Consider the following 23,063-nt stretch of genomic DNA (forward strand, 5'->3'; position numbering starts at 1 on the left):
GTTCTAAATCACATGTGTGTCTCAACTGCCCAGAAGAGGAAATGGGTGGAAAATAAGCAAGATGTCCCACTCTTTGATTCTACCGTAGAATCTTTGATTTATTATTGTTACATGTATTAACAGACAGTGAAAAGTATTGTTTCTTGCGCGCTATGCATGCGTTCATAGAGAAGGAAAGGAAAAGATGCAGAACATAGTGTTGCAGTCATAGCTAGGCTAATTGTAGTTAATCATAATGTAGAAAGAGGCTGCTTGGTCCATCAAGACTACACCGACAATAATCTCATCCAAGCCCTATTCCTGTAACCCCATGTATTTACCCCATTAATCCCCCTGACAATAAGGGGCAAATTAGCTCGGCCAATCAACCGATCCTGCACATCTTTGGAGTGTGGGACGAAACTGAAACACCCGGAGGGAACACATGAAGACATGAAGAGAACGTACAGACTCCACACAGACAAGTCACCCAAGGCCGGAATCGGACCTGGATCTCTGGTGCTGTGAGGCAGCAGTGCTAACCAATGTGCCCACCCATTTTAATACCCTTTCCATCCACTGCAAGCATGTTTTACAATTATTATTAATTATGATTCTGATTTTGCAGCCAGTAATGTTCATTGTGCTTGCGTGTGCATGCATGCGCGTGCACGTGTGTGTGTATGCGTGCATGTCTGTGTGTGTGTGTGTGTGTGTGTGTGTGTGTCTGTGTGTCTGTGTGTGTGTGTATGTACCTTTTCTTATGTGCAATAAACAAACTCTGCAAGTTAATCTTAACAAATGTTCGCTGTGGATTATTAGCGAATTAGATCACGCAAACCAAGGGATTGGGAAACTGTGCCACCACATATTACAAAAATAATTCAAAACACCTTCTGCTTACAACAGCTGGTGAGAAGAGATCAGTGCAGTTTGTCTATTTCTCCCCTATCTGTAACAAATCAATGAATTTTTATTGAGACATGCAGGATATAAACCAGGAAATATGAAGCAGAATATTTTATTTGATGTAAAATGATATTCAGAAAGTGAAATAAAGTGAGTGAAAGAAATATAGGATTAGGAGAAAGATGAAATAGAAATTACTTTAGTTTTCATTTTTTTAACCTCCAACAATAAATACATATGGAATGGAATTCCATACTAGTAAAAATTAATTTATCTGCACAAGAGAGTTGTTTAGCAGTAATTAATTCTTACCATTTAAATAGTATACATCTGAATGCGCCAGCCATATTTTTCTTTGCCTAATTGAGAGAGTGGATTATGGGTACATTCAGCAACCTCATGCCTTTCACAGGTAGGCTTGCATTAACACTGCAATGTGAAGTTACTGTGAAATTCCCCTAGTCGCCACACTCCAGTGCCTGTTCGGGAACACTGAGGGAGAATTTAGCATGGCCAACGCACCAAATCAGCATGTCTAATGTGAAGTCTATTTAATGTGAACTCCTTTGATGAAAAGTTAGTTGAGGAGGAGGATAAATAAGATGTCAACCTCCAGATTTCCATGTGTAACTGGCCCTTTAGAAGATATTAATAGATGCTGTCTAGTTTTCTCCTTTAAAAACAGTGATTGCTGATAGCCTTTTTTCTACAGCAAAATCTGCACACATGTCATGTACATTTACAAAGCAGACTGCGGGCCTTTTGTAATAAAGCATTGCTGCCGAACTTAAACTGCTCTTTGGCCTTATGATTCCAATGCTGCAAATTACATAGGGGCATTTGAACACCTTTGATTTTCATAATGGAGAGAATTTAACCAATGTCATCAGAAATAAGCACTTTTGGAATGAGTGGAAATGTTCCCCATTTCAAAAGTATTGTCCAAATGCACAAATATTGGCTTCACTTATGAACTATAATTGTCCAATGATCACAAAAGGCATGCTTTGACTTCTCACTACCTTTTGACTCACTGCATTATAACATGCTGTCACGGTATACCATATCATGTTTACTGTGGGGATATGGCATAACACGCAAGTGCTGTTCAAACCACGCAAACCTGCAATTTTTAAATTCTGATGGAGACAGAAACCAGTCAACTTCCAACAACTATGTGTCTAGAAAATGGAGAAATATTTATAATTATCTCTCCTTGGAATGTGCAAAGTCAATCTTTAAAACATGTGACATCATCAGAATGTTTCCCTACTTCCTTCCCCGTGCCAGTGTTTAGTAAAAGAGCTGAAACAGTTTAGACCTGGGCTTCAGACAGAGAATGGACTGCCATCCCCTGATCCACATGGAGATGATATCATGAACACAGAGAAGAAATTAAGAGATATTATACAGCAACGAGATAATGAAATCAGTATCCTTTTAAATTTACTTTCTTGAACAAATGGTTATGATGGCAGTGTTCACAAATGTCCAACTTTGTCCCTCTTATTTTCTTAATGTTTTCCTTTACTCTTCACAAATCTATGCCAGCTCCCTGATCAGCTTATACTGGTCCAAGTGCTCATTCACTCCAGCCTTGGTGATAGGTTTAGGTCACTTCCTCATGACTGATGACCGATAGACCTATTGTTTTCTGGTTTCTCCCAACCTTTTTCTTAAGTAATAGAATAGCATGTTCTGAAAGCTTAAGGAAATGATGACTAAATCCAAAGAACCTTAGAAAATGATGAGATTCCTAACCAGTTTCATAGAATCATAGAACAGAATCCCTGCAGTGCAGAAGGAGGACATTCGGCCCATCAAATCTGCACCAATCACAATCTCACCCCAGGCCCTATTCCCGTAACCCTACTTATTTACCCTAGCTAATCCCCAGATACTAGGGTCAATTTATCATGGCCAATCAACATAAGCTGCACATCTTCGGACTATGGGAGGAAACAGGAGATCTGGAGGAAACCAGCGCAGACTTGGGAGAACGTGCAGATTCCACACAGACAGTGACACAAGCTGGTAACCAAACCCAGATCCCTGGCACTGTGAGGCAGCAGTGCTAACCACTATGTCACTGTGGTGCCCTCAGTTTCTTCAATAACTTAGGGTGGAAATTCTTAGGTCCAGATTTGTTTAATTTCTGTTATTATTGCCGTCACTATTTTCTTATTTAAATTAATTAAGATCCTTAATTTAGTTTTTAAGTTCCCTTATACTGCTGGCATCTTGTCCTTTTCATGTATTCGAAAATGCTACGTGTGTATGTATATTTCCTATACTTGTGTATGAAGGCAGGTGACAGGTATATTAATTGCCATTTCCTTATTATCCATTATAGTAAAGCAAAGATTGTTTTCGCTGTTTACTTCCTTGAATGGTTACTTCAGATATTCTAGTGAACATGTTAAAGAAAGAGAAGAAGAGGGCACAGGATGCCATCAGCCAAATAAACTCAGAAAACTATGGGAAAATACCTCCCTCTAGTGCCCAGTCTACAAAGGAGTTCCGTTCAAGACAGTTTTCTGAATCAGGATTTTCCAGCAATATAAGCTCCTCAGGATCTGAGTCTACCTTCAGTTGCAGGAGATTGGGTAAGCACCTTAACATTCATCTTGAAACTGAACATCATCTGTTAGAAATTGAATGATAGCTGCATTCATTCCTGAGGTTCCATTGTGGTGAATAAAAAGGTGCAATGCATGCACTGGTTGTAATTCATTGATGACTGACTGCTTCTGAGATGGGTAACAAGCCAAATTTTTTAATGCAATGACATTCAGTCATTCAGAGTGATAAGCTTTGGATCAGACTGACATTGTTTATTGCGCATATTGTGATGGCTTTTTATGATTTTGTTTGGTGCCACTAAAGCCGGAAGGTGTAGAACATTTTTCTAACTTTAAGCTCTTCTTTTCCTTCAATGCACTACGTAGAATGTTGTAAAAATTATTATTTGGGAGAGAATGCTGGTCACTTTTTAAACAAAAGCTGGATACAGTAAGATACTTAATTTATAAACATCAAGCTACATCTCGTGGAAACTGGCCATTCAGCCCAATTGATCCATGCCAGTATTTCTGGTCCACATGACCCTCTTACTACCCTTCTTCATCTAAATGTATGATCATATGCTATAATTGCTTTTTATCACACATTTATGCAAATATGTGTGTTACTTATCTCAACTACTCTATGTGACAATGAGTTTTACATTCCAACCCCTCAATCTAAGAAGGTTCCTCCTGGATTCCCCATTGGATTTATTATTGGCTGTCATATTTAAGACTGCTAGCTTTGTACTCATGGATAGAATCATAGAATCCCTACAGTGCAGAAGGAGGATGTTTAGGTCTGTCGAGCTTGCACTGACAACAATCCCATGCAGGCCATATCCTGCACATCTTTGGACTGTGGGAGGAAACCGGAGTACCCGGAGGAAACCCACGCAGACACGAGGAGAATGTGCAAACTCCACACAGACAGTGACCCAAGCCGGGAATCGAACCCAGGACCCTGGAGCTGTGAAGCAGCAGTGCTAACCATTGGATTGAAAGTTGGATTGACTGGACATGACTGAGCTGTTCCCATATTCTTGCATGGCAATTATCTTTCAGCTCCATCATTCCTATTTTGTGCAATTTTTTAAAAAAAATTCAATTGTTTTTCCGGAGGAAACATATTTGAGTGGGGCAGTGGGGTGGATTCAATAGGAAGAAAGTTAGAAAAGTTTCTGAAATGAATGATAAAAATAGACTTAAAAGATTATTAGGGCAGTTACTAAGCTTGAGAGTGCAGAGAAATAAGATGGAATGTTGCACAATCCAAAGGACTGTAAGGAAAAAAGATAATGTGCTGTTTGAGCAATTTGTTCAGTTGTGGATATCTACCATAGAATCCTACAATGCAGAAGGAGGCCACTTGGCCCATCAAGTCTGCACTGGCCATAATCCTACCCAGACCCTATCCCCATAACCCCATGTATTTACTTGAGCTAGTCCCCCGACACTCAGGAGCAACTTAGCACGGCCAATCCACCTAATCTGCATATCTTTGGACTGTGGGAGGAAACCGGAGCATCTGGAGAAAAATCCAGGCGGACATGGGGAGAATGTGCAAACTCCACACAGACAGTCACCTGAGGCTGGAATCCCTGGTGCTGTGAGGCAGCAGTACTAACCACTATGCCGCCCATTCCAAGCTGAAGAAATAAGGAAGAAAAAAAAATTAAGTTGTACTATTTGTCACCCAAGCCTGCTTTTATACATCACCTTGCAGATGTCTATTGAGAATCATTATTAAAAGCCTGTGAGATGGGCTACACACAACCAGGGTGGCACAGTGAAAGCCCCACACAGAAAGTGATCCGAGGCTGGAATTGAACCTGGCATTGTGAGGCAGCAGGGCTAACCACTGTGTTGTTGTGCCACCCTATTGGAAAGGAATATAGTTTATTACAGAATGCGAAGTAAAACCACTATGGGCCAGGGACTCCAGTTCAGCAGGCCCAGTCCTTGCCCTAACTTATAAAAGGCTCAGGTAATGAGTTCCAGCTGGGCAAGCCAATGCCTGTTACCAGGGGAACTCATGCTCAGTGAGTTCCACAGGGAGGTCAGTCAGTGATCCCCCATGGACCTCATGGGGGTTATTGCAGATGTGTAGTAAAGGACCTGTAGCCAGAGACATGTTTCAAGATATAATAAAAGACTGTGTGAAGAAAAAATATAGTTAAACTGAAAGGGTAAGCTACAGAGTTTAATGGTGTAAAAATAAACCCTATATTCCCTACCCCGACTTTTGCTGGTTAATTAAGAAAAACTCTTCAGGCGTGTATGTCCTCTACACCAGAATTTATAATGCATGGAGACAGGATTATAACTCAGTTAAAGTGGAAAAGGCACAGAATGTTCAGTGCCCCTCAGAACCTTGTTTCCCAACTGTGAATTTGGTATTTTAGTCTAAGTGAATATGTAGCTGAACGGGACTCTTTGTGTCCGCCTTGTGTCCAACGAGGGGCATATACGCGATGGGTCGTACTGGGGCTGCTCTTGGTTGTTCGAGATTGGCTAGTGCTTCATGTTGTTAGTGTGTGCCTAAACTGGACCAGATACTGGGCAAGATGACAGCTCAGTGACTATCGCTGATTGCTGTGCAGACACATGGATTGGGGCCGGTGTCTGTGGGAGTTTGCGCATTCTCCCCGTGCTTGTGTGGGTTTTCTCCGGGTGCTCCGGTTTCCTCCCACACCCAAAGATGTGCTGTTAGGCTGATTGGCAGGAATAAATTGTCCCTAAATCAGTTTCCCTCAATCTGGATGGCCATAAAACATTAGACAAGGATCGTGGGTGGAGAGGGGGACTGGTGGTGTTGAGATGGCGGCGCGGGCTCATTGGGCCGAAGGGCTTGTTTCCCGGGCTGTTTTTGTTCTTTGTTCTTTGACTCTGTCACCCACATCATGACCCTGAGTGTGCTGCAGGGGCTTTGATATTTGATCCCAGTACGCATAAAGTTTGCTCTGACAAAGAAATTCTTCTAATGAATATTATAAGAACAAAGAACAGTATAGCACAGGAACAGGCCGTTCGGCCCACCAAGTCTGTGCCAACACTGTTGCCTCTCTAATCTAATATTTTCTTGCCTCTACATGGCCTACATCCCTCTATTCCCTGCTTATTCATGTATCTATCCAGATGCCTGTTGAACGTTGTTATAGAATCTGCTTCCACCACCTCCTCCAGCAGCGTGTTCCAGGCATTCATCACCCTCTGTGTGAAAAACTTGCCCCTTACATCTCTTTTAAACTTTCCCCCTCTCACTCTCAACCTATGCGCCTGAGTAATTGACTCTTCAACCCTGGGAAAAAGATTCTGACTATCCACTTTATCCAAGCCTGTCAAGCTTAATCTTGCTTAACATTTAACCTTAATCTTTTTTAGCGCATGTACTCTGAATACCGGCCTAATAATAAAACTTGTTTATCAGTGTAGCATATTGAATAGTTAGAACTCTATTTTATTTCATTTGGTTTTGTTATCCATTACGTACCCCTAATCCCCTCTCAGATCTCTTGGTTTAACAGTTTAGTTTGCAGGCTGAGAAAGATGGAAATCCTGACTCTCTGCCAGTTTACAAAATTGTGTTTGTTCATAGGTGGGTGCCGCTGCCTAGGCCAGCATTTATTATTCATCCCTTATTGTCCTTGGTAGTGTGATGCCTGCTTGAATCATTGCATTTCTAGGTGTTGTAAAAACAATCACAGTGCTGTTCAGATGGGAGTTCCAGGATTTTGAAGCTGTGACAGTGAAGGAACAGTGATATCGTTCCAAGTCAGGATAGTGCGTGGCTTGGGGTGGAGCTTTTAGGTGATGGTCTTCTGCTGCCCTTGATCTTTTCGGTGATAGAGGTTGCAGGTTTGGAAAGTGTTGTCGAAGGAGCCTTTGTGAGTTGCAGCAGTGTATCTTGTTGGTGCACACTATGTCGGTGGTGGAGGAAGTGATGGTTGAATGTGGTGGATAGGGTATCAATACAGCAGGCTGCTTTGTCCCAGTTGGTGTGGAGGTTCTTGAATGTTGTTGAAGCTGCACTCATCCAGGGAAATGGAGAGTATTTCATCATACTCCTTGACTTGTAGATGTTGGACAAGGTTTGGGTGAGTTTCTCAATTCAGAATTTCTGGCCTCTGACTTGCTCTTGTAGCCATAGTATTTATGTGATTGCTTCTGACATTTAAACTGCAGTAGTGTGTTTAACAGCAGCTTGGGGCAATAGTCTTCTTGATTTCATTGATCCTTCCTCCTCCTTTATTTTTAAAGGCATTTTTGCCTTGTAATCTATTCTCTCGATGAAGTTTAAAAATGCTGTATTGGAGGCTCATTGATACTCTTGCCTTTTTGGTGTAGTGCATTTTCACTCCAGGCTGTTCACCCTTAATTAGCCCACTGAAGGAAAATTTATTTTAGCCTTTATTATTTCAAACTGACCAGCGTCCATAAGGCATAGGAGCATCGAGTCTGCTCTGCAATTCAATGAGATCATGACTAATCTGATATGATAATCCTCAGCTCCACTTCCCCGCCTTATCCCCATAACAGTTGATTTCCTTACTGATTAAAAATCTATCTCAGTCTTGGAACATACTCAATTACCCAGCCTCTACATCCCACTACAGTAAAGAATTTCATACATTCACTACCCTCTGAGAGATGAAATTCCTTCTCATCTCCGTCTTAAATGGCCAATCCCTTACTCTGAGATTATACCCTCTGGACCTAGACTGTCCCACAAGAGAAAATAACCTCTCAGCATTTGGCCTGTTTAGCTCTCTCAGAATTCTATATGTCTCAGTAGGCTGCCTCTCACTAAACTCCAGTGAATACAGGCCTAATCTACTCAACCTCTCCTCATAAGGAAATCCCTCCATTCCCGGGATCAACCTAGTGAATGAACCTTCTCTGTATTGCTTGCAGTAGATAAGGGGATCAAAATTCTTCCTAGTCTTCCAGCTGTGGCCTAACTAGTGCCTTGTTTAGTTTTTTAGCAAGACTTCCCTATTTTTATAATCCATTCCCTTTGAAATAATGGCCAACATTCCATTTGCCTTCCCTATTACCTGCTGAACTTGCATGCTAGCTTTTTGTGATTTATGCTCGATGACTCCCAGATCTCTCTGTGCTGCAGTGTACTGCCGTCTTTCTCTATTTAAATAATACTCAGCTCCTATGTTCTTTCTGCCAAAGTGCATAATGTCACATTTTCCTACATTATATTTCATCTGCCAAGCTTTTGCCCACTCACTTAACCTGTCCAAAGCCCTCAGTAGACTCTTTGGACAGGACTTGCTGGCCTCGCTCATCCTGAAACCATAAAATCCTGCCTGAGGTCACAGATGTTCCCATTGTCTGCCCCTCACTAGCTCCAATTCCCGTGGCGGGCAGGGAATTATGTCATCCTCACCATTTGCCTTCCCACCTTCCAACTGGAACATCCCTAAAATCTGCACCCTCACTACTCAGAGAACAAAGAAAAACAAAGAACAAAGAAAATTACAGCACAGAAACAGGCCCTTCGGCCCTCCAAGCCTGCACCGACCATGCTGCCTGACTGAACTAAAACCCCCTCCTCTTCTGGGGACTATATCTCTCTATTCCCATCCTATTCGTGTATTTGTCAAGATGCCCCTTAAAAGTCACTATCATATCCGCTTCCACTACCTCCCCCGGCAACAGGTTCTAGGCACCCACAATCTGCCATGTGCATAAGGTGCCCCTCGCACCTGAAACCAGTGCCCCCTAGTAATTGACTTTTCCATCCTGGGAAAAAGCTTCTGACTATTAACTCTGTCCATGCCTCTCAACCTGGCAGATATTGCAGAGGTTCATTATTCCTCATACAACAAAAAACTTCATGAATTTGGGAGAAATGGCTAACATCGGTCAAGCAGAACTCAAAATTAACTAAGTAAGACAAAAACTATTGGAAGCACACAACTTTGCAAGAGAAAATAATGAGGTCAAATTTGATTGAATACCTTTCAGTTCAGTTGCAAAGCTAAGCATCACTTGATTCTGAAAACCACCAAATCTCGGTATCAACATTGTCAATTATAGACAAGATCTTATTATAGCAAACTATTCGCAAGCAATTGAGTCTTTGTAGACATGCATGCCAAATCTCAAATCCAAGGGGATTCAATGAATTCGGGGATATGGGTCTGATCCAAGACAACAATTCCTCGGAAGAGACAGGATCCTTTCCAGAAAATCTGGGAAGCATTAGGACAATTTTTTGAAATGTTCAGAAAAGGCTGGATTTAGAAGTTAATGTTAATGATAGTAAGTTACAGTCTGCTTTTTAGAACAACCATTTTAAGCTAAGTGTACTATAATATGACAAGAGACAAGGTGGATTAAAAACCCCAGCAAGAACAGTTTTCTTTCTCTTTCTATGTCTCAAATTGTCAAATAATTATTCGGCTTTGAAATTGTGGAGAAATAAGTGTAGCAATGTTAGTGAAGCAGTGGTTTGAGAAGTTGTTATGCCAGGGTCCTATAACATGAAAATAAATCCAATGCTGTATATCTCAAAACGTTATTCTTTTTGCTATCTTTAAAATGGGCTTTCTGTTGAACCAAAAAGATGGCTGTGCAAGTCACATGACCACCAGATTGGCCTTTTGTTCTGGAAGCTCCCAACAGCACCTAAACGAACAAAATAATTCCTCTATCAGCCTGCAGAATCTGACACCTCATTGTAGAGATCCCTTACAATCATGAAACTTGCACATTGAAACGCGAAGCTGCTAACAGACACATCTCACATCTAGGACTGTCCAGGTCCAGTTCAAAAGGGAACCAATGATGGAATCAGTGGATGCCTTGTGAAACTGAGAAATCCTCAGACTGCAGTTTTAACATCAACTTAAAACATCAGTTTTAACTGATGGAGAGGACTCCATCAGTTTGGCTGAGCAGTTGGTCACCAGCACTCAAGTCCACAAACAGTGCTTGATTTGAAAAGGTTCTGATCACCACCTGCCTTCAAAGTGGCAGAGATTGCCAGTGCCAAAGTGTCAGAGATTGGAAGATGCTGTCGAAGGAACTTTTGTGAGTGGCTGCAGTGCATCTTGAAGATGGTCTACACTACTGCCATTGTGCGACAGTGGTGAAGGGGATGAATATTTAAGGTAATGGATGGAGTGTTAATCCAGCTGGCTGCTTTGACCTGGATTGCCAAGATTGTTGTTGGAGCTGCATTCATCCAGGCAAGTGGCGACTATTCCACCACACTCCAGACTTGAGGCCTGTAAATAGTTGACAGGTTTTGGGGAATCAGGGGGTGTAATACTCTCTGCTTCTGACCTGTTCTTGGAGTCACAATATTTATATGGCTGGTCTAGTTCAGTTTCTGCTCAATGACAACCTCCAGGGTTAGTAGGGGATTCAGTAATGGTAATACCAATGAATGTTAAGGGGATGAATTTGGCGATGGCCATTATTTGGCACTTGTGTGATGTGAATGTTTTTTGCCTCGTATCAGCCCAAGTTGTAAGTTACCCAGGTTTTTCAGCATGTGGACATGGGTTGCTTCAGTATCTGAGGAATGGCGAATGGTGTTGAACATTGTGCAATCATCAGCCAACATCCTATTTCTGATCTCATAATGGAGGAAAGATCATTTATAAATTCGCTAAAGATGGTTGGTCCTAGGACACTAGCTTGAGGACCTCTTACAGCGATATCCTAGGACTGAGATGATTGACCTCCAAAAACCACAAACATCTTTCTTTGTGCGAGCATTAGCTCCAACCAATGGAGTGTTTTCCTCCTGATTCCCATTGACTCCAGTTATGCTAGGGCGTCTTGATGCACATTAAGTCAAATGCTGCTTTGATATCAAAGGCAGTCGCTCTCACCTCACCCTGGAATTCAACTCTTTTGTCCATTTTTGAACAAAGACTCTAAGGAGGCCAGGAACTGGCATTGGTGGTACCCAACTGAGCATCAGTGAGAAGGTTAGTGCTGAATAAGTTTATAGCATTGTTGCCGACTCCTTTCAATAATTTGCTGATGATCGAGGGTTGACTGATGGGGTGGTAATTGGCTGGATTTGCCCTGCTTTTTACATGGGCATGTGCATACATGGGCAATTTTCCATATTGCTGGGCAGATGCCAGTGTTGTGACAAACAGCTTGGTTAGAAGCATGGCTTGTCCTGGAGCACAGGTCTTCGGTATTAATGCCTTGTGGCATTTTTTTGGACAAAATTTACATAGATTCACAATGGTTATACACTGAAACACCACAATTGGAAAACTTCTTTCTTGGTTTGCATTGTTCCTGAGGTGAGGGGTGGGATTTTCCGGCCGTGCTCGCCCCAGGGCCAGAAATTCCTGTCCAACATTAATGGATCTTTGCATGGTCTGCCCCTACCCGCTATGATTCCCATGGCAAGCGGGACTGGAAAATTCTGCCCAAGTTTTCAGAATTCTCTGACACTCTCTTATATCAGTCCACACATGGCAAGAAACCAACTGGCATGGGCTTTCTGGATTATATGAAAGAGCGTTGAGCACAGCCCAAAGATTCATATTGATATAGACATGATTTATATATCTGTTGATCTTGTATTGATCTTTTTTCCAAATTCTGAAAGGAAAGGCAATTGGTACTAAGGCCTGCACTAATCTAAAATGGTCTCAATCTTGTGCATCTGACCATTTTTAGAAGTCGTATTCCTCAAAATGATTCCTCTTAGAAGGGTTCCTCTTGGTATGGGTGCTATCTAGATTTGCAACCAGTGTCTTACCTCAGAAGAGTTGCATCTAAGATATCATTCCAAGGTAACATTAAGATTCAGGTATTTGAATAACCTTCCTGATGCAAAATGTTTCTTCATACTCTGGATGAAAACTTTAGTAATCAACTTCAACAGTCATTATAAATTGGAGAGTAAAGCACATATTGGCTCTTTAAACATAAAGCTTCTGGTCCCCAGTGGAATCCAGATTGTCTATGACCAGGCTAGAACTGAGGGGTACAATCCATTTCAACTGTAGAGAAAAATGGATGACTAGGTGGGTGGAAAAATAACACTTATTAATAAAAATTAAAGGACTACCCTCTGAGGTTTGATGAGGTAAGTGAGAATATGTTTCCCTTCACTGGAGAATCTAAAAGATGGTGTCATAGGGCATCACTTTCCAGCTGTGCTCACCCCAAAACCGGAAAATCCCCTCTGAGGTCAACGGACCGCTCCATTGTCCACCCCTCGCCTGCTACAATTCCCGTGGCGGGCGGAAGAGGAAAATTCGCCCTATACAATCTCAGGATATGTATTTGGCCACTTAAGACTGCGATGAGGACGGATTTCTTCATTCAAAGGGGTGTGATCTCTGGACTTCTGTATCCAACAGAATGCTGAGTCGCTGAGTGTGTGCAAGGCAGTGATTGACAGTTTTTGTGTACTATGGGAATTACAGAATATGGGGAAAGTGCAGGAAGATAGAGTTGATGTAGAAGATTAGTCGTGATGTTGTTGAATGATGGAGTGGGCCTGAAGGGTTAAAATGGTCTACTCTAGCTGGTATTTCTAATGTTCTCCAATTGGTCAATTGTTGCCACAATTAGTCAGTTGCTGCAATTGGAGAATCTAATTGGAACTTATTTTGGTAACTGTGTTATTGAAGAACAGATAGTTTTTGTGGAAGTAATAGCAATGAGGCCCCATGCTATTGTTCATCAAGCCAGGGCAACAAAGGCATGAAAGATATCTATTTTGGTGCTCTCATTGAAGCAAATTTGTTCTCATGAATTGCTTCCTCCCCTCCCCAGTTCTTTAAGGTATTGCAAAAGTTAAAGGTGTCAAAAAGAACAGTCATTCTGATGCTCCTTTAAGGCCCCAGAAGCAATAGATCTTAAACATACAGATACTGAGTGATGGTAATCTGATCTGTCTATCCCACTGTAATGACCTGATGTTCCAAATGTCAGGTCAGATTTTTCCGACAGGCTTCTCTTTGATAGCCTTTTTTCTGTAGGGAATGGCGGCCAGCCAAAGGATTACTGCCTTCGGAATATGATATCTGAAACTTCTGAGTGTACTGATATCTTCCCTGTTGTGATGCAGAATGGACGATGCTTGCACTCTGGTGCACATCCAGTAAGTAGGATGCCTTCTCATGACATCCCCTATATTTAGGGTATTTACAAAACTTTTCAAAGGAAAACATCCCCTTAGATTCTGTTTCATCAAAAACTTTAGCAAAAGTTTTATTTGTTCAAGGCAAGGCCAGGAATAATTACCCATCTTTATTTGCCCTTGAGAAGGTGGTGGTGAGCCACTTTCTGGAACAGCTGCAGCCCATGTGGTGAAAGTTCCATTGTGCTGTTGGGAGGGGAGCTTCAGGATTTTGACCCGGTAACAACAAGAGAGGTGACAAATTTCAAAGTCAGGATGATATGTTGCTTGGAGGAGACGTTGCAAGTGGTGTTCTCAGGAGACTGCTGCCCTCCCCTTGTAGGTTTGATTTGAATTATTATTGTCACATGTATTAACATACAGTGAAAAATATTGTTTCTTGTGTGCTATACAGATAAAGCATACTGTTCACAGAGAAGGAAATGAGACTGTGCAGAATATAGTATTGCAGTCATAGATAGGGTGTGGAGAAAGGTCAACTTAATGCAAGGTAAGTCCACTCGAAAGTCTGACAGCAGCAGAGAAGAAGCTGTTCTGGAGTCGGTTGGTACATGACCTCATACTTCTGTATCTTTTTCTCGAAGGAAGAAGGTAGAAGAGATAATATCCGGGGTGCATGGGGTCCTTAATTATACTGGCTACTTTGCCGAGGCCGCGAGAAGTGCAGACAGAGTCAATGGATGGGAAGTTGGTTTGCGTGATGGATTGGACTACATTCATGACCTTTTGTAGTTCCTTGTGGTTTTGGGCAGAGCAGGAGCCATTCCAAGCTGTGATACAACCAGAAAAAATGCTTTCTATGGTGCATCTGTAAAAATTGGTGAGAGTCATAGCTAACATGCCAAATTTCCTTGGTCTTCTGAGAAAGTAGGGGCATTGGTGGGCTATAGTGTCAGCATGGGGGGATGAGGACAGTTGTTGATGATCTATACATTTAAAAACTTGAAGCTCTCAACCCTTTCTGCTTTGTCCCCATTGATATCTTCAGGGGCATGTTCTCCTTTACGCTTCCTGAAGTTGATGCCAATCTCCTTCATATTGTTGACATTGAGGGAGAGATTATTGTTGCTGCACCAGTTCACCAGATTCTCTTTCTCATTCCTGTACTCTGTCTTGTCATTGTTTGAGATCCAACCCAATACAGTGATGTCAGCAAACTTGAAAATCGAATTGGAGGGGAATTTGGCCACACAGCCATAGGTGTATAAGGAGTATAGTAGGGGACTGAGAATACAGCCTTGTGGGGCACCGGTGTTGAGGATGATCGTGGAGGAGGCGTTGTTGCCTATCCTTACTGATTGTGGTCTGTGAGTTAGGAATTTCAGGATCCAGTCACAGAGGGAGGTGCCAAGGCCCAGAGTGCGGAGTTTGGAGATGAGTTTTATGCAAATAATAGTGTTGAAGGCTGAGCTGTAGTCAATAAATAAGGGTCTGACATAAGTGTCCTTATTATCTAAGTGTTCCAGGTTTGAGTGCAGGGCCAGGGAAATGGCGTCTGCTGTGGACCCGTTTCAGTGGTAGGCAAACTGTAGTGGATCCAGGTAGTCCGGGAGGCTGAATTGATTTGTTTCAAGACTAACCTTTCAAAGCACTTCATAATGGTGGATGTCAGAACCACTGGACGATAGTCATTAAGACACGTTGCTTGGTTTTTCTTAGGTACTGGGATGATGGTCATCTTCTTGAAGCAGATAGGGACCTCAGATTGTTGGAAAGAGAGGTTGAAGATGTCTGTGAGTACCCTTGCCAGCTGATCCGCGCAGGATCTGAGTGCATGTCCGGGTACCCCATCCAGACCAGTTGCTTTCCGTGGGTTGACCTTCAAGAAAACTGCTCTGACATCTGCAGTGGTGACCCCAGATACAGGTTCATCCAGGGCTTCCAGGGTGGAGGGCATGCTCTCGCTGACCTCTTGCTCAAAGTGGACATAGAATGCATTGAACTCATCAAGTGAGAGAGGTTGTGGGTTTGGAAGGTGCTATCCAAAGAATTCTGCTGAATTGCTGTAGAGCAGCTTGTAAATGGTGCACACTGATGTCACTGTGTGTACCAGTACTGGAGGGAGTGATGTTTTAAAGTGACAAATGGGGTTTTAATCAAGGGGATTGCTTTGTCTTGCATGCTGTCATGTTTCTTGAATGTTGTTGGAGCAACAAGCAAGCAGAGAATATTTCACTACATTCCTGACTTTTGCTTTGTAAATGCTAACACGGCTTTGGAGAGTTTGGAGGTGAGTTGCTCATCGTAGAATTCCTAATCTCTGACCTGCTCCTATAGATAGAGTACGTGGGGCGAGTCCAGTTCAGTTTCTGATCAGTGCTAACCCTCAGGACATTGATGAATGTCTGTCCCAGCAATGGTAATGCAGAATGTCAATTGATTCTCTCTAGCTGGCAATGAACATTGCTTGCAACTAATGTTAATTGCTACTTATCAGCCCAAGCCTGAATGTGGTCCAGGTTTTGTGGCATGTAAGTATGGACTGCTGGTAAGAAAATTAATTTGGCCTTCTTCCACCTGGCACCTTTAGAGACCCAAATCTGCTCTTTTATATTTTATGCACTTATGAATCAAGCATTGGGCTGGATTTCACTATAGGCTGCAAGACATCAGGTTGAAAAGTAGATCCTGAGATTGCACTTGCTGCCAATGGGACTGCTTTGGTATTGTTACCACAGACGATGTCCCAGTTGTCCATCTGCTCGCTGGTTCACTGCCCAATTCAGGATGCTCCCATCACAATCAGACGGCTGGCAGCTCTGAAGTCTCAGCAGCACCACTGGAAGAGGTGGGCGCCGCTGAGACAGGTACAAGACCTCGAGGGCAACTCAAAATCAAGGTACCCTGAGACAGGTATATAAAAATGAAAAGGGCTGAAGGTGTTAGGCTGTACAAGATGGAGTGCAAATTCCTCTGGGCGTGGCAGGAAATTGTGATCGGTGAGATTGTCTTTCATGTCTGTGGACTCTGTGAGCCATGAATTTACTACTACAGAAACTAGTTGAGGGCAAAGTGTTGTGTACATTTAAATGAAGGTTGGAGGGATAGAGGCACTTCAATTCCTTACCTTTACATTTGCTAATGGTTCAAACCTGGGTGACCCTTTCTCAGACCCTCTAGTGAAGGGTCATCCAGGCTCAAAATGTTAGCTCTGTTTTCTCTCCACAGATGCTGTCAGACCTGCTGAGATTTTCCAGCATTTCCTGTTTCTGTTTCATTGGAACATAGGAGTTAGGAGCAGAAGTTGGAAAATTCAGCCCTTTGAGCCTGCTCTGCCATTCAATCAGGGCATTGCTGATCTCTCCCTGGTCTCAAATCCACCTCCCCACCTGTTCCCCATATCGCTCTTTCTCTTTTGTTATTTGAAATGTATCTATCTCCTTCTTGAAACCATTTTATGATTTAGACTCCACCATACCGTGGAGCAGCGAGTTCCACAAATTCACCGCGCTCTGCGAGAAGTAGTTCCTCCTCATCTCAGTTTTAAATCTACTGTTTCTCAACCTACACCTCTTGTTCTAGCTTCCCCCTTAAGAGAAACATTTGATCTACATTTACTTTATCAACCCCTTTTAAAATTTTATATACCTTAATGAGATCCCCTGTCATTCTTATAAACTCCAGCAAGTACAAGTCCAAACTGTTTAATCTCTCCTCATATCAACCCTTTCATCTCCAGAATCAATCTGGTGAACCTCCTCTGAACTGCCTCCAATGCCACCACCACACCCTTCCTCAAATAAGGAGACCAAGACTGGACACAATACTCCAGATATGGTCTCACCAACACCCTATACAATTGCAACAACACTTCTCTACTTTTGTACCCCAGTCCTTTTGCAGTAAATGCCAACACCCCTTTTGCCTTTTTTATTACAAGCTGCACCTGCATACCCACTTTCTGTGATTCATGAACACAGACACCCAGATCCCCCTACAGGGAAGCATTTTAAGGTCCTACCAATCGAGGCAGAAATGAATGAACTGTTAAGACAGCTGTTGAGAGGAGGTCAACAGTGCTGGCTTGTATACTAGCAAAATGCTTTTGACAAGGTAAAAAGCTTTCTAATTTCTTCTGAAATTAGTGCACAATAAGATCCAGAATTACCTATATTTATAGCAGTGGGCTTATCTACAGCTTAGGGTGGAGCTTTTTTCCAAGTTCAAAAAGATAGAAAGACAAGATTGTTTATTACCCCTCAAGACCAGTCAGACTCGGAGGAAAGGAATACAACCATTGAGAATGAATCATTGGCTGCCACATGGGCATAGGGGAAGTTCTTCAATTACCTATTGGGATTAAAGTTTAAAATTGAATCTGACCACAAACCTTTGGTTACTCTTCCTAACTTGAAGGGGATAGCGAACATGCTGCCAGACATTCAGACTCAAAACTATGTGATACAATTCAGTACCTGACGACAGCAGGCGCACTATCAAGAATACCTGTGGAAGGAATCAGTTGAGAAGATTTGGTTTCTTTGAGGAAGTAACTTCACTCTACCAAAGTATATCAGCCACTGAGAGGAGACTACATGATATGAATGCATCCAAATTAAAGAATATTGCCAGAGAGAATGACCAGGTCATGTTCCTAACAGCCGAGTACTGCATCAGTACATCAAGCAGAGAAAACATCTCATAATCATTGATGGGTTCTTAGCTTTTAAAAAAGACTAGTCATTCCTAAACACATTGGGTGGGATTTTCTGGCGTGCTTGCTCAAGGCTGGAAATTCCTGCCCGAGGTCAATGGACGTTTGCATACTTTGCTATGACTCCTAAATTTTTTTTGTTAGTCACAACTAGGCTTACATTAATATTGCAATGGAGTTGCTGTGAAAATCCCCCAGTCACCACAGTATGGCGCCTATTTAGGTACACTGAAGCAGAATTGATCATGGCCAATGCACCTAATCAGCATGTCTTTTGGACTGTGGGAGGAAACCAGAGCACCCGGAGGTAACACAGGCAAACACAGGGAGAACATGCAGACTCCACACAGACAGTGACCCGAGCTGGGAATCGAACCAAAGTTGTTGGCGTTGTGAGGCAGCAGTTTTAACCACTATGCCACAGTGCAGCCCTGCAATGGGCAGGACAAGAAAATTCCACCCTTCAATTTGAAAGTCTCAAAAAAAAGTCAAGATTGTATGGGGCTAGTGAAATGCCAAACAAGGGGCCAGCAGAGCCTGTTGGCCAGGCGTTAGGCATTCTAGAATCATAGAATCATAGAAAGACTACAGCACAAACAGGGCCTTCGGCCACAAGTTGCGTCGATCATCTACAGAAGTGTTCATCTTAAATTGCCTCACGTGTCCAGTAAAATAGCCAACAGCAGAATGGATCATAGAAACATAGAAAACCTACAGCACAATACAGGCCCTTCAGCCCACAAAGTTGTACTGAACATGTCCCTACCTTAGAGATTACTAGGCTTACCTATAACCCTCTATCTTACTAAGTTCCATGTACTTATCTAAAAGTCTCTTAAAAGACCCTATCTAATCTGCCTCCACCGCCGTTGCCGGCAGCCCATTCCACGCACCCACCACTCTCTGAGTGAAAAACTTACCCCGACATCTCCTCTGCACCTTTTCTATGGCTTCCACATCCTTCCTGTAATGAGGCGACCAGAACTGAGCACAGTACTCCAAGTGGGGTCTGCCCAGGGACCAAATCGTTGGCACCCTTCACTTTCCCTTTGGGTTCATGGGACCACCTGGGGATAGATAAACACAGAATTCATCATCACCATTGCTTACTACTCCAGAGAGTTTGAAGTGAATAAATTGCATAGCAGCATGACAAGCACAGTTGTTAAGTTACTGAAGAGAATCTTCATAACATATGGCAACCTGGACATTCTTGTGTGAGACAATGGTTCTCGGTTTGCTGATGAATTATTTCATTATTTTGCACAGAATGTGGTTTCATGCTTGTGACTAGCTCATCTAGATATGCTCAGCTGAATGGCATAGCAAAGCAATGGACTGCATGAAGCCTCAGACTTTGAGGGGAGGGGGTGTAGTTGGGTGTATGTAATTGGGATAATGACCTGGGAAGCGGTTAACATCAGAAGCACCTGATACTGATGTAACTGCCAATGTAATAATGATGCAATGTCATGTGGTTAAGTGACTGAGATCTGAAGGGAAACAGAAGTATACCCTTATGTAGACTGTTGTACATATGTCTGTAAATAAACAGGAAAAGGTTTTAAAAATTACAATCTAAAATAGCTTTATTAGGGAAACAAATTTTTACAGATGCATCATAGAAAGCATCCTTTTGGATGTATCACAGCTTGGTATGGCTCCTGCTCTGACCAAGACCACAAGAAGCAGCAAAGGGTTGTGAACATAGCCCAGCTTCCCATCTATTGACTTTGTCTACACTTCCCACTGCCTCGGAAAAGCAACCAGCATAATCAAGGATCCCATGCACCCCAGACACACTGGATGAAAATCTATCACCTTACCCGCCCTGGAATTGGGGTGGCCGAGGTTCCCATAACGGAAATCTCCATTGTTCCTCTGGCGGGATTTTATGATGCCACTCAAGTGAGGCCATAACATTCTGCCCACTCTCTTCCATCTTTCTTCATCGTGAAAAACATACAGAAGTCTGAGATCACGCACCAGACGACTTGAGAGCAGCTTCTTCCCTGCTGCCATCAGACTTTTGAATGGACCTACCTCATATCTTTCTCTACACCCTAGACTGTATCAATATATTCTGCACCCTCTCCTTTCCTTCTCCCCTGTGAACTGTACAAATGGTATGCTTCGTCTGAGTAGTGCACAAGATGCAATACTTTCACTTTATCCCAATACATGTGGCAATAATAAATCAAATCAAATCAATAGCCAAACCTGAAAAATCCCACCTAAATCCCAAATGTGGGACAAAACAACTACTTCTCTAGCTAGCCTTGGATACACCTCCTTGCTATGCTCCACCATTGTGGAAAACTGCCCAAGCTATTCATCATCAGTTGTTTCTCTCTAATGGAGAGAGATGCCTATAGTCTTTTGCAGACTCTGACTAATTACCTATTACCTACTACTTTTATGGAGCCTTTTATTTCCTTAAGGTAATTCATATTCATTTAGAAAAATAAATCACAATGCTCACTGTTTACCATTGCTTATTCACCATTCTAACTTTGAATCTAATATTGCAATCCGCCTTATGCCTCGTAGTGGCATGAAGGACTTTGTTTAAATTTAATGCTGCATCAGTCTTAAACTTTCTATGAAATCTGGCTTTGTGGATCCTTTATTGTAAGATTACTAATTAACCCTGTCTTATTGCAAACTGTTAAATGTAAAATAGCCTGTCCCCTGCCTCAGTTCAGATGCGATAGAAAGGATGTAAAGTTGAGATGGTGGTTAGATATCTTGTGAAATCATTTTTGCTGTTTTGAGTGGAAGCACCACTATTTTCCGGATTTATAAGAAAATATTGTAAAGGTTACTTTGCTCCTATGCTGTTGTAAAACTGTGTTACTTATTATGTTTCTATATTCAGTCTCCTTTGGGAAGAAATAACCTGCTAGTAAGGCAAGATGCGTGAATACACAATGCAAGCAAAAAATTGTGGTAGATAATCATAGAATCCCTACAGTGCAGAATGAGGCCATTTGGCCCATGGAGACTGCGCTGACTCTCTGACAGAATACCTTATCCCAGGCCATCTCCCTCGCCCTATCCCCGTAACTCCACACATTCACCATTGCTAATCCATCTAACCTACACATCTTTGGACACTAAGAGGCAATTTAGCAAGGTTAATCCACCTAACCTGCACAGTATTGGACTGTGGGAGGAAAGCGGAGCACTCAGAAGAAACCTCGGCAGACATGGGGAGAATGGGCAGACTCCTCACAGAAAGTGAACCGAGGCTAGAATTGAACCCAGGCCTTTGGCGCTGTGAAGCAGTAGTACTAACCACTTCCAGTGATTTCCAATGTCAAAATTTCTCAAAGGAGTGATGCCCTCACTGACCTTCCCTACTATTGTATTCATGAAAGAATGAAGTCTCTCTTTATGAGGTTAACTAAACTTTTATGTTTATATACCACATAAAATTGTGCCTTTGATATAGATGTATGCACATGTGGGGGTTGCAGGAGGCAGGCTAGTGCTTGATCTCCTGCTGTAGAAAAAGTTCAAAGTTTATTTATTTATTCGTGTCACAAGTAGGCTTACATTAACACTGCAATGAAGTTACTGTGAAAATCCCCTTGTCACCACACACTTCCGTGCTTGGGAAGAAGAGAAAGCTGCTTCAAGTTTCGCATGTATTTAGAAATTGTAATCCATATTTAGAAATATGCGATCTTTGTGAAAATCTGTTGGATTTTCCACTATTGCTGAAACTACTGGAGTCTTCCTTCAACTCTATTTTCTGGTATTTGATCTTTCTAATTTCACATCTGCAAACCTGACACAGAACAGTGAGCAGATCTAAGGTCAAACAAAACTGTTTATTTTGGTTTCATGAGAGCTCTTTTGGCTTAACTGTATTGGAACTAATATCAGCACGATGGTAGCATTTTGCATCAAAAACCTAAGCAAAAAGAAAATCATTTGCTTGTGTTACATTGCAGATGAAGGAAAGCTTTAAGATTGAATATAGTTAAATTATTCTTCTTTATGTACGTAACTTCCTCTTAAATAGCGTTCTAGGCTCTGAAATTTTATACATGGGCATTGAATATTAAAAAAAAGGTGTTGGATTGATATTCTACTCTCTTTACAACAAAGTTGTAGTAATTAGAACCCATTGTAGGAAGAAACGTTAGAACCATGGGAAAAAATATTGAAGTTTAATTGGAATGTCATAAGGAATGAAAAGCTATAGATGTGAGAAAAGACATGAAAAATTAGAGATTTTTCAATGAGAATAAGAAGCACTTAATTGGGGATCTGAAAAGAGTCTTAAAAGTTAGCGAGCTCAGGGAGGTTAGACTGTGGTTGGTGAAGCAGTAGCAGAGGGCATAAATTTGGGATAATTATTAGGAAAGGGCAGCACGGTGGCACACAGATGGCATGGTGGCGCAGTGGTTAACACTGCTGCCTCACAGTACCATGGACCTGGGTTCTATTCCCTGCTTGGGTCACTGTCTGTGTGGAGTTTGCACATTCTCCCCATGTCTGCGTGGGTTTCCTCCAGGTGCTCCGGTTTCCTCCCACACGCCAAAGACGTGCTGGTTAGCTGTATTGGGCACGCTAAATTCTCCCTCAGTGTACCCGAACACTGGAGTGTGGCAACTAGGGGAATTTCACAGTAACTTCATTGCTTTGTGACTATAAGCCTACTTGTGACTCATAAATAAACAAACCTTATAAAGCTTTATAAGAAGGGGAACATTTAGAAGAATTATTTTCTGCATTGAGGGCTATTAGAACATGGAATACCGTATTGAAAGTGACAATTAAGGCAGGACAAAGAAAAGAAGGG

At 42.1% G+C, this 23,063-nt stretch overlaps 1 protein-coding gene across 4 annotated transcripts in view; it reads left to right on the plus strand.

Annotated features, from left to right (window-relative positions):
• The window catches only part of kif6 (kinesin family member 6), a 430,254-nt gene that overhangs the window by 190,465 nt on the left and 216,726 nt on the right, over window positions 1-23,063 (plus strand). For all 4 annotated transcript variants that reach the window (XM_080192988.1, XM_080192989.1, XM_080192991.1 and 1 more), the window contains exons 12-13: window positions 2,179-2,320; window positions 3,291-3,494. In XM_080192988.1, coding sequence (XP_080049114.1) covers window positions 2,179-2,320; window positions 3,291-3,494 — 346 coding nt within the window. The remainder of the gene's footprint in view (window positions 1-2,178; window positions 2,321-3,290; window positions 3,495-23,063) is intronic.

Source organism: Carcharhinus amblyrhynchos, chromosome 7 (genome assembly GCF_965287045.1).
Source record: "Carcharhinus amblyrhynchos chromosome 7, sCarAmb.v2.hapA, whole genome shotgun sequence".
NCBI lineage: Eukaryota > Metazoa > Chordata > Chondrichthyes > Carcharhiniformes > Carcharhinidae > Carcharhinus > Carcharhinus amblyrhynchos.